We start from the raw sequence: 12,192 nt of genomic DNA on the forward strand, positions 1-12,192 counted from the left end.
ATCTGCAATAATCGCGCCTGCTGTCAAATTTGAATTGGTCAGTGCACACGGTAGTCAAAGTGTAAAATTTCCTTAGATTTGTCATCAATCTAATTATCAGATTTGTAATACTCAAATATTAGGAACAATATTACTGCAAATCAATAAATTTTTGTATCTTGATGTCCACAGCGTGGTAAAATATTACCCAGCGGAATCAAGGTACAGGCAGTCCTCGAGATACGTGGTTCCTTTATACGCGGAACAGCGGCCCTACGGTAACTATTGCGATTATTGACACGGCGCTGAACGTATTTAACAGTTTTTAAAAAATGCCTCGCATACATTTCATGGAAAATAACCGTGAATTTCATACCGAATAATAAAAACGCTACCTTGTTCGGAAACGCCTTGATCGGAATTGCTCGCAATTGTCAAAATCAGATGTCAATGTATGTTCCATGATTGTACCAGCTGTCCGAAGTATTTAATTTTGAAGACAAAACAAACACAAATTGAATGCAAAACAGCCTCGAAAACGCCGGGATGGGACGACTAACCCCGTAAATTTATCACCCTCATTCCTTAGTAGTGTAGTGTTGTACACCCGATTGTTTTTCCCGGTTAAAAAAATGGTCGTAACGATTAATGCAAACAATTTTAACTTGTAAGTCGGTTATCCAGTGCGTCAGATCCAGTCCCGGTAATGTCTTCCTTGCGCCAGCACGCCTTGGTTCAGGTAAGGGAAACAAACGCTCCGAAATTGTTTCTCCACTAACCACTGATCACGCCCTCCACAGTATGCACTGCTTGTCGCTGCCTCGCTACTTTCCTACGGCGGTGCACTGTACGGAACGTTCGTGTTTGACGATTCGGCAGCAATCGTAAAGAACATGGACGTACGTAATGTGGCCACACCGTTTCACACCCTGTTGCGGCACGATTTTTGGGGGAATAATTTAACCGACCCGACCAGCCATAAATCCTTCCGTCCGCTAACGGTACTAAGCTATCAGCTGGAAAATCGTCTCCTAGGTCTAAATGCCGGCCACATGAAAAAGGTGAACCTTGCCCTGCATACGATCGTGTGTCTGCTGGTGTTACGTCTTTACCAAACGTTATGGCGCGATACCGGCTCATTCCGTACATCGTTTTGGGCCGCCTTTGTCTTTACCGTTCATCCAGTGCACACCGAAGCGGTCGTTGGTATTGTGGGACGAGCCGATTTGCTAGCATCGATCGGATACATTACCGTCCTGTTGTTATACCAACGTTGGTTAACGAGCGAACGCCGGTACGGTGTGTTGGTGTTTATGGTTCTTTTTCTCCTTACCATGGTATCAATGCTGTTCAAGGAGACGGGCATGACCGCTCTGGTGGCGTGCGGTGCAATCGATTTGCTGAAAAGAATCAATTGGAATTACGTGCGGATGCCTATGCGTGAATTGTTTCAAACGCATCGGGCTTGTTTGGTACGCGTAGCTACCCTGGCCAGTCTGTCACTGGTTGCAGTCACGGTGCGCTTTTGGATTATGGACTTCGAAAGTCCAAAGTTCCATCGAATGGATAATCCAGTGGGGGCGACCAACAGTACAACCACACGAATACTTTCCCAGAGCTATCTGTACTGGCTCAACTTGTATCTTTTGCTCTGTCCCGATTGGTTAAGCTTCGATTGGGCCCTTGGGTCCGTTCCGTTGGTGGAAAGCATTTTCGATGGCCGGATGCTTCTCATCGGACTATTTTACGGAACGGTAGCAATACTAGCGTTCCGGTGCAACGAATCCAAAGCAAGAGAAATCAAAATATCGCTAGCGTTAGCCATTGTTCCTTTTTTGCCGGCATGTGGATTTGTACGGGTTGGTTTTGTAATTGCCGAACGGTTACTGTATCTTCCATCGGTCGGATTTTGCTACCTCCTAGCGGTAGGCTACCGTCGGCTGATTAAACGATCCGTTGTATTCTACATTCCGCTATGCTTCCTGTGTACCATGTTCATCCTGAAGACACAATCCCGTGCATACGAGTGGACCTCGGAAGATGTACTGTTCCGTTCGGCGTTGCGTGTCTGCCCAAGGAATGCCAAAGTGTACTACAACATTGCTCGACTTGCAACCGACCAGGGCGATCGTGAAACTGCCTTCACATTCTATCGGTACGCGATCGAGCTGCATCCGGAGTATGAAGCAGCCCACATGAATCTGGGCAATTTGTATCGGGAAATGCATAAACTGGATACGGCCGAGCGTCATCTAAGGAAAGCGATTGAAATACACGAACCCTTTCCATCGGCCTGGATGAACCTGGGAATCGTTCAGGCGGCTCGAAAAGACCACCAAGCAGCACTGATTAGCTATCAGCGAGCATTGGAGCTAAAACCAAACTATGCGAACTGTTTGTACAATTTGGGTAACTTGGTAAGTGATAATGGGATCGATACGGTGCATAGTTTTGCATTCAACCTTTTATTTTTGTTGCTTCCAGTACATCGACAAACAAAACTCTTCAATGGCGCTGCGGTACTGGCGCGAAGCAATACAGCAAAACCCACGCCATAGCAAAGCATGGGCCAACATTCTGGCACTGTACGATAATCGGGGACGCACGGAGGACATTATACGCACATCAGCACTCGCGCTTACTTTCCTGCCGAACGACACCGCCATCCTGTTTACCCGTGCCAATGCGTTCGGCAAGCTGGGGCAGTATGAAACGGCTGAGGTACTTTACCGGCAGATCATTGCCGCCCGGCCGGATCATGCTGTGTACCGTGCCAATCTCGGCGTCCTGTACCACCGGTGGGGCCAACGAAATACCCAAGCGATCGAGCAGTATCGGGCTGCGCTACGATTAGATCCTAACCTGCGCAGTGCCAAAACGAATCTTTTGAAACTGATGGACTCATCGTAATAGCTCACGTGCTGGCAAATCACTCAAACTAGCTGTAGTGACTGTGAAATAGACTATTTCAGTCTATTTTCTATGTTACTAATGGCAGATATTTTTAATCCTGTTCCATTATTTATTTCTCGAAGGAGTGGTGTCTAACAAGTAGCAGTTTATACAAGCTATTTTCGAAATTTTTAATCGTAACCCTCGTTTTACGTTCACAGTCAAATGTTTTGGCGACGTTTGAAATGGATGAAACAAGCTCACGGGAGGGTCACTAGTTAAGTGAAAACCTCCTTTTACTCGTGTAATTTTAACTATTACGGTACCACGTCGTACTCGAAAAACAAGCAATAACTTATACATCGAATCACGAATAATGCAGCGAAATTAAAACATAATCACGTATTTTACACACAAAAACTCGTGGAGCGGAATATTTTTATTACCGAACTTATTATTTATTCGAGTAATTACATTTGTTAAGAGAGAGACTGCCATGTTGCATCATGAAGTGTTCTTCTTTCAGCATATTTAAATAAGTAACGTTTCCGATTACATTTGACGAAACACTTCAAGTTAAGACTGGCCAACTTAGGTGTGTTTAAGGTAATTTATTCTAATTCCATCGCAGCCAATTCCAAATTCCATTTGAATAATAACAAAAGTCCTTTTTTCGAGCCTCTGACAGTGTATTTCCCTTCAAGATCCGTTCGATACACGGCTAGTTTTGTATACATGAACTAATTGTACTTTTTATCAGTCATTCAGTATCGCGCATAGTTATTGCACACGGCAAATCCCTTTACCAATCATCGGCCCATCAGTTGCCGCTCAACCAACGGTTCTTCGTCCACGGGATCGTCTTCCACCATGAAACCATCGAGACCCTCTGTTTTTATCATATAATCGCTAAAGTTAACAATGGATACGCCTTCCAATTCTTCCGGTGCGATCGTTACCCCGGATGCTGTTGTCCCCTTGTCACCATCCACTACCATGGGCCATTCGACCGTGAGCAATCCACTACCGGAGTCTGGATATGAATCGACAAGTACAACAGTGTCCGATTGCTGCTGTCCAAGCAGGATACTGTTCTCGCGCACCTGATCGTCGTTCGATGCTATTAGCTCATCCTGCAACAATTCGGAATACACGACGTGCGTTGTATCCTGCTTAATATTGCTGTTTTCTACTTGTAGTCCATCAGCATCATCCTTCGCTTCTACGGTCGCAATAAGCGTTTGTGTACTGTGCGTGTTGCAGTGGGATTTTAAGTGATGTGATTTTGTGAACCGCTTTCCACAGATGGGACAACTGGAATGCAAGAAAAAGTTAAATACTATCAATCATCGTGCCGTGTGAGAAAAAGTTGGATAAAATGGTCATAATATCTTACCAGTACTTCTTCACGCCCGTATGTGTGAGACGGTGACTACTTAGAACGTGAGAGTAGGAAAACGCTTTGCCACAAAAATCACACGCGTATGGCCTGGGAAGGAAAGAAATGTAAACGAAGAATAACATTTGATTGCTGGTTGTAACATGAACTCTCAGAAAGTGCTTTCCTACCGTTCGCCCGTATGCGTACGTTCATGTTTCGTTTTGCTGCCGAAGTCCGAATACGCCCGATCACAATACTGACATTTGTACGGTTTTTGTCCCGTGTGAATGCGCACGTGACGCTGCAACTCGAACGCGACGACAAACGATTTTTCACAATATTCACACTTATGTGGCCGATCGCCCCGATGCCGTCGCATGTGCGTATCGAGCGCATGCTTATGTTTGTACGTTACGTTACAGATCTTGCACAGAAACGACGGTTTTGGACCGGCAAGGTTCCGTTTGATGCGTATTACTGTCTCCACACCGGTACCGTCTGTGGCTGGCTGTGAGGTAACCATTTCAATCGTAGGTTTCATCTCGTTCGGTCGGTTTGTTTTGCGGATGGTTTGTAAAGTTTTTACACCTTCCTCTCCCATGGGATGATGACGCTTTTCGTTTAATGCACCACACTTCACCGTTGCTTTCGTTTGGTTTCCAAAAAAGGATTCCTACAATGAGTAATGAGTATTAATTATATGCAACGATATAAATTATAAAACTCACGACTGCATCAAGACTTTTACCTTTAATTCAGTATTCCCTGCTGCCGTTTCCACGACATCCGGATCATCTTTCAGATAGATCAGATATTCGACGTCATCGTTTTTTGATTCTTGTTTCGAATTAGGTAATGGGTCAATCATCATCTTTGTTTTAGTATCAAACTTTACCATTTCTGCCTGAGTGCCTTCTTCAGTATCATCGAAAACTGTATCACTTTCATTGCTCGCTGTGGTTTCTTCGCTGCCTATAAACGATCTAGTCAACTTCACATTCAAACCGGCCGGTGGTTTGTACGTGTACATGACTCCGCTATCGAGATGTATTGCGATCTGGTCCTCATCCTCTGGACCAGATTCTAGCGGCATAACGATCGGCGATAAATCTGGCTGCTTCTCTTCAAGGCAATCGAAAGTGTCCGATCCGTGCAGTAATGCACTCGCTTCCAGACAGTTCAACTGAAATCGGTACGCCACATTAAGATCTTCAATGCATTGCGAACAGATTCGGTTGGGTAGATCGTCCTGCACACGGATGGTCACATTTACACACTGCATCACTTTATCCGCGTAGGAAAGCTGCAAACTTTCGTCCTGCTCGAAGATGGAACGAGATACGCCAGACTGTAAACACGTCCGGCACATGTTGTTCCATTCCGAGCTTGGTTCAGAGCCCGCACTTTCGGACAGTAGCGTTTCTTGGCAAGAGCTCATGGTTTTTCGACGTCGCGTTCAACACAAGGCCAACATTATTATGCCAAACTACGAGATACGATTGTTCGCGCAGAGCAAAGCTACGCAAAATGTTATTGTTTTCGTTCTGGTCGTTCACCGGTGTCAAATGGAACCTGTCTTTATTGCAGGGTTCGGCAACAGTATGCTGAGAAGTTTGAAATGCAGAAACACCAGATTAGAACATATATTTCGTGCGCCATATTGCTTGCAGTTCGTAATGAAAACCACATTGTTTCGGAGCGGAGCGGTAAATATACATTGGCTCCTTCTCAGAAAGACGAATTTAAATCAACATTTTACCCATTTCCACATTTAAAAAAAATCAAACGGCACACTTTGTTTCCAGAGCACCACGCAGAACAAACATGAACTGTCAACAGTCAGCACAACTACCTCACCTGCTACTTTAGAGCGTTCTATCGCAAACGTAAAAAACGTAAAGTAAACTTTGCTGGACATTGACGAAAAGCGGAAGAAAAGGGAAACTAGTGACCTGGCACAGCAACGGAATCGCAGCAAGGTATTCGGTGACATCAGAAATAAGCCCACAAACCAGCGCTTTCCAGCAGACTGTGCGTGTGAGCTGGTCAGCAGAACACCACGGTACATATTTTCTCTGCTGGTCGCCTGCACGAAGTGATTTGTCCTGTGTGTTTTCCTACTGCCATCCACACCCGTTTTGGCAGAACCGTTTTCGAACCGGATTGGACCGTGGTTCCCATCGGCCACCGTCGTAGATTGTCGTTAAAGCACCACAGTATTACACGTCGTCGTCCACATTCATTCCGTCCTTCCTTCGAGTTTCGTACCACCGAGACCAGGTGAATCAGGTGTCGTGGTGCCTGTCAAATTCCACATTATCGCTGGTATCATTGTAAAATTCGTCCAGTTTCTACCGCAAAAACGATACGCTCAACCCGTGCATGGTCAGCTTACTAATGTTAGCAGTGAATGTTTCAGCGCGTGAATAAGTAACAATATATTACGGATCCCCGAGGTGAAAGAGCTGCAGGTTAATCATTAACTATTCACCACTTCAATCGGACGCACCGCCGTCAAGCTCTCGCTAATGTCAGACGATCAGAGTTCACTATCCTCACCAGGTAAAGGCGACGTTTTCTGTTTTAAAATAACGAGTACCAGTGGGGCACGTTGCCCGACAGGCCCGGGATGTTCATTTATTTAAACCTTACCTCAACAACCCTTTGGGCTTGGCTTATTCCCCTTTCAACAGCGACAACTCCATCATCAGCGCGTCCCTTCATGCCACTACCATTGGAATTCAACGGAGAGCGAAAGAAACCGTCCAAGAAGCTCAGCTTTCAAGGATGTCAGGGTGGACAGGCGCCTATGATACCGGATCCAACCCGGGAACGCATACGCATGCAGGCCGCGGCGGGCAAACTACAGATCGCACCGAACCAAATGTACGATTTCACCTCAGACGATCTGATCGACGAGGGTGAAATAGGGCGCGGTGCCTTCGGTGCGGTCAACCGTATGAAGTTCACGCACACCGGCACGGTCATGGCGGTAAAGCGCATTCGCTCGACAGTGGACGAAAAGGAACAGAAGCAGCTGCTGATGGATCTGGAGGTGGTCATGAAGTCCAACGATTGCAACACCATCGTCACGTTCTACGGTGCCCTGTTCAAGGAAGGTGACTGTTGGATCTGCATGGAGCTGATGGACACGTCGCTCGATAAGTTTTACAAATTCATCTGCGAATGTCAGCAAAGCCGCATCCCGGAACCAATACTGGCGCAGATCACATTCGCGACCGTACGCGCACTGAACTATCTGAAGGAAGAGCTAAAAATCATCCACCGGGATGTAAAACCGAGCAATATACTGTTGAAGCGTAACGGGGACATAAAGCTCTGTGATTTCGGCATCTCTGGACAGCTGGTGGATTCGATCGCACGTACGAAGGACGCAGGATGCCGACCGTACATGGCGGTAAGATGGGATCAAATCGATAACCGATAGTTCGATGCAAGATTGATAGATTTTTGTGTTGTCATGTGATCTTTATTTTTAACTCTTCAGCCGGAACGTATCGATCCCCAACGCGCCAAGGGCTATGATGTGCGGAGTGATGTGTGGTCGCTTGGTATTACGTTAATGGAGGTGGCGACTGGCAAATTCCCTTACCCGAAGTGGGGTTCTGTGTTTGAGCAGCTTTCACAGGTATTACAGGGGAATTAACCATAAGTTTGGTGGAAATTATCTCATTGTGTTTTCCCCCCCTCAGGTCGTTGAAGGTGATCCCCCTAGACTATGTACCACCTACAATGGGATGGAATTTTCTATAGATTTTGTAAATTTTGTAAATACTTGGTAAGTAACCTAAGGGCAGAAGAAGAAATCGCCACTGTACGCATCTAAATTTGTTGCTCTTCTATGGCTTTTAGCTTAATCAAAGACGAACGCGATCGTCCCAAGTACGGAAAGTTGTTGCAGCACGCGTTTATTCAGCTAGCGGAAAAAAGTGACACGGACGTTGCAGCTTACGTGAGCGAAGTGTTGGAATCGATGGCCAACAATGGTATCACACAATTTACCACCAACTTACCGGCGGAAGGTTGGAACGAAAGTTTCAATTAGGATGCGTTCGAGAGGGAGAAATTCCGCATGGCAGCACTCCCGTGTATACCATTCGGTTTGAAACTCCTTTTTTGTAATGGTTACAGGTTTACCACCACTTTCTACACAACTTCCTGTGCGATTTTTTTGGCTTTCACGATCCATTGATTTTTAGTAACTTTGACTCGTAAAACTGCAACCTAATAGACAGGGAAACAAAAAAAACAGTACAGCGCAGTCTTGAACACATAAAATTTACTTAGTTATTCGTTTTGTTTGCTCTCCGTAAAGAGAACCGAGCGCCGGATTCAAACGCAATTCCCAGCATTCATAGTTAAGGGGTGGACAATAATGAACTAGAATTTTGGCACAGCGAATTAGTAATTTTGGCTCTGTTCTAGGGTGTAGTAAAGTGGCAATTAAAAAAAAAAAAGAACCCAATTGAGATTTCCCATTAGACGTCGTAAAAAGCGACAAAATACCAATCTATATCTTTTTAACCACATAAAACAAAACACATAAACTCGGACAATACACGTGTATTTATCCTGACCGGGAATTAATGGCGTTAGGTCCACTAGTACTAAACACAACAATACTAGCACACAAACACACATACACTAATAGTATGTAAGTAGTAAAGGAAGAGTTAAATTCCTTGGATTATACATTTTTTTTGTAATCGTGCGATGTAAGAAAGCAGTGAATGTGAAAATGAATGCAGTGGAAAGTGGAACAGAGCTAGCAGATAAGACGAGTGAGGCAAAATAACATTCAAATGTAGAACACATCCTACCTAGTTGGTTGTTGTTAGTTGTTGAAATGAAACATTGGTCGAATGTGATTTGGTTTTCATTTGTCAATGAAAGTCATTTTGTGATGCAGTAAGCGGTATTGTAGTAGAAATAATGGAAATAGTAGCGGATTAGCTATCCGGTAGACAAAACGGCACGACGGCAACTCTATACCTAAAGAAAACTTACGGGGGGCGTATCTAACAAACAAACAAAAAACCCTTTCAACAGATTAAACTTTTTCACACCAGAACACACGTTCACTAGTAGTAATAGCAGTAGTAGTAGAAAAAAAATGCTAGCAATAGTAGGATGAACGATGTTGTCCGACAAAACAGAAGAGCGACAACTTAACACTAGTAAGGATTTTTTTTAGCTGAATTGAATTGTTAAAAGGAATACAAAATATGCCGGCTGTCGGGAATGTTCTTGGCGGAACATACCTTAATAACACTATCTTCCGGTATTACATTTTCACCTAGCAGTCCCTAGCGATACAGATAGCAAACAGCGCCCTCTAAAAACCAATGTTAAATGTTTAGCTGTGCTTTCGTGAAACAAAATTTTTCCCCATTAAATTTTAATCTAAAACCAGATCGGTGCATCCAAGCTAAATGGTTCTCAGCTAGGTGTACCCAATGAACGAACACGAGTCCCAAGCTACAAAAAGAAACACGTTCGTCCTGTTAGTTCATTAGTTCTTCAGCAATGTAATGCCCTTTAAGCAGCGTACAACACGGCGTGCCCCCGGTGGGCACGAGTGCGAAAGTGATGCGCACCTTTTCTACGCTACTACTTATCTACGCTTTTCTACTATGGTTGCCTTATAAAGAGATTAATAAGTATCTGTATCTGTGCGTGTGTGTGTGTGTGTGGAGGGGCGTGTATGGGGATCGTGTGTGTTGTGTGGGAAGATTGAGCGCAGGCAAGGCGCATACCGTGTCCGTAAACCCGAAACACAATAATCCGCAGTCAAAGTCCGCAACTTTGGTTCATCATTCCTTGTACGATTTTAGCATGCAGAGGCCCCTCGATGCATCCTAGATTGTTGGTTACCATTCGTGGTTGAGCATTGTGGAGAACTTGTGCACTGTGTCGCCCGGCAACGTGTCCCAGCTTCACGGTAGCGAAAGCCGCGGATAAAACACGACAGTACTGCACTATTTACACGGAAGTATTTAGCGATAAATACGAGATAAACAAGTAAGATAACACACACCCACAATGCAAGAGCTTTATCGTAGTTGTTTCGTCGCGAGTAATATAGCGGTAGTAAGCGGAACGTTTTTGGCGGGAATTGAACTGGGATGTGGGAATGTGTCCGTCTGCAAGGGATGCATACGAAAGTCAGAAATAGATTTTGCATAAGTTTTAACTGTGAAGAAAAGCTTGAGATGATATATTGAAGGCGGGATATGTTAAGTATGGCACCGTCATTAGTTATGCTGTGTACTAAGTAAGATGTATAACTTAAGAAGGAACGTCCAATACAAACTGCAAACAATATGACCGAACTACCGCGCCAGAGAGCATTCGAAGCGAGCAGCGTAGCAAAACTAACGAACCAACCAATGGGCACGGACACATTTAACGAACAATAATGAAATTGAAACTACTGCTAACGTCAACAAAAACTAACCTAGGAAAGCAACACTACAGAATACAATTCCCCGTTTCGGATCGGATCGTTAACATCACAAGAGCAAATATGTGTAGCGTATAAGAAAAAAAAAACCACACACCAATTAAACGCATACGTTGCCGCCAAAGGTGCAACAGCCGTTCGATTGGAGGAGAAGAAAAAAAACAAAACGGAAAATTAAAGAACACAACATTAAAATAAAGACACACACCCATACACACTTACAAACTCTCGAATATTATTGCTTTTGAAATATTATTGAATGTTTGCATCGAATGCAGCAAAGAATGTTAGCTCACTGACAGCAATTACAAGCACTCGTGGATAACAAAACCTCGTTGCTACCACCAAGGATCTGCGGCAAGGGGATAGGGTAGCTTGTCTTCTTTTCAACCTAGCGCTAGAGAGGGCCTTCGGGAACCATCTTCTATGAGTTAATCCAGATCCTGCCATACGGTGACGACATAGACATTACAAGTCTCCCACATATCGGAGGCTTTTCAAAGGATTGAGCAGGCGGCAGAAAACCTCGAGTAAGAAATTAATTAAGTTAAAAAGCAAGTTGATGGTGGTAACATCAACGACCCTGGTAACCAAACCTAACTTACGCAGAGGTGACGTACAGATAGGTGAGCGGTCTTTTGAAGTCGTCCAAAAGTTCACCTATCTTGGGGCAAAAGTCAAAAACTTTGATGTTGATATACGGAGTGCTAGCTGGCAAAAGCTCTATCTACAGTCTGAGGAATATTCTAAATATTCTAAATAGCTACAATGGTGAGCTCTATGAGCAGTACGGCGATCTTACTGTCGTACAGCGGATTAGACTCGCTAGGCTCCGGTGGGTTGGTTGCGTCATGAGAATTACACCAGATAACCCAGCCCGTAAAGGCTTTTTAGATCGTCCACATGAACAGAAGAGGTGTGGTAAGCCCAAATTGACATGGAGTGATGGCATTGATGGGTCCGCCAGACCCCAGACTCGACTGTGAGCGGTTTAGAGGTCTCCTGAAGCAAGTCAAGACCGGGAAGCAGCGGATAACTAAGTAAGTAAATAAGGAAATACAACTTACGAGTGAGATAGATTTAAATTTAATTCTCTGTTCACTCAGTTCACTCGCTATAATTCATTATTTCATAAAACCCACGTCGGATTTACCTTCGGAAGTTACGTACCAAGACGACTAATAACTCACTCACGTATGAAAACTCTCAAAACAGTGAGTTAAAAAGCTAGCTCACTGTTGTTTCACTCTCACTCTGATTTCACTCACTGTACTGAGTTGTTATTTCCATCACTACTAGATGAAATGTTTAAACCATTATAAACGAATAAGGACTTGAATAATCAGGCCGCTTTGGCATTACGCTATCGCAAAGCATTTGCAGCAATAATGTTCGCTTTGTGTTCGGTTTTGCGAAGGACACACGACGTTCGTTCGTCGTGTTCCTAGTGGGTGCG

General features: G+C 44.4%; 3 protein-coding genes across 3 annotated transcripts; 2 read left to right on the forward strand and 1 right to left on the reverse strand.

Annotated features, from left to right (window-relative positions):
* Window positions 1–504: 504 nt before the first annotated feature.
* Window positions 505–3,267, forward strand: LOC128297033 (protein O-mannosyl-transferase TMTC4). The gene is made up of 3 exons (XM_053032583.1): window positions 505–718; window positions 780–2,396; window positions 2,464–3,267. The coding sequence occupies exons 1-3, from the start codon at window positions 686–688 to the stop codon at window positions 2,887–2,889; spliced, it is 2,076 nt and encodes a 691-aa protein (XP_052888543.1). The 5' UTR covers window positions 505–685; the 3' UTR covers window positions 2,890–3,267.
* Window positions 3,268–3,519: 252 nt separating this feature from the next.
* LOC128305435 (zinc finger protein 44-like) lies at window positions 3,520–5,767 on the reverse strand. The gene is made up of 4 exons (XM_053042880.1): window positions 5,001–5,767; window positions 4,441–4,925; window positions 4,268–4,360; window positions 3,520–4,185 (listed from the first exon to the last, which is right to left on the reverse strand). Exons 1-4 carry the CDS (start codon window positions 5,688–5,690, stop codon window positions 3,681–3,683), a joined length of 1,773 nt encoding a protein of 590 aa, XP_052898840.1. The 5' UTR covers window positions 5,691–5,767; the 3' UTR covers window positions 3,520–3,680.
* Window positions 5,768–6,144: 377 nt separating this feature from the next.
* LOC128305442 (dual specificity mitogen-activated protein kinase kinase 4-like) lies at window positions 6,145–10,869 on the forward strand. Its single transcript, XM_053042892.1, has 5 exons — window positions 6,145–6,814; window positions 6,946–7,670; window positions 7,761–7,901; window positions 7,966–8,051; window positions 8,126–10,869. Exons 1-5 carry the CDS (start codon window positions 6,781–6,783, stop codon window positions 8,316–8,318), a joined length of 1,179 nt encoding a protein of 392 aa, XP_052898852.1. The 5' UTR covers window positions 6,145–6,780; the 3' UTR covers window positions 8,319–10,869.
* Window positions 10,870–12,192: the final 1,323 nt, after the last annotated feature.

Source organism: Anopheles moucheti, chromosome 2 (assembly GCF_943734755.1).
Source record: "Anopheles moucheti chromosome 2, idAnoMoucSN_F20_07, whole genome shotgun sequence".
NCBI classification, from domain to species: Eukaryota; Metazoa; Arthropoda; class Insecta; order Diptera; family Culicidae; genus Anopheles; species Anopheles moucheti.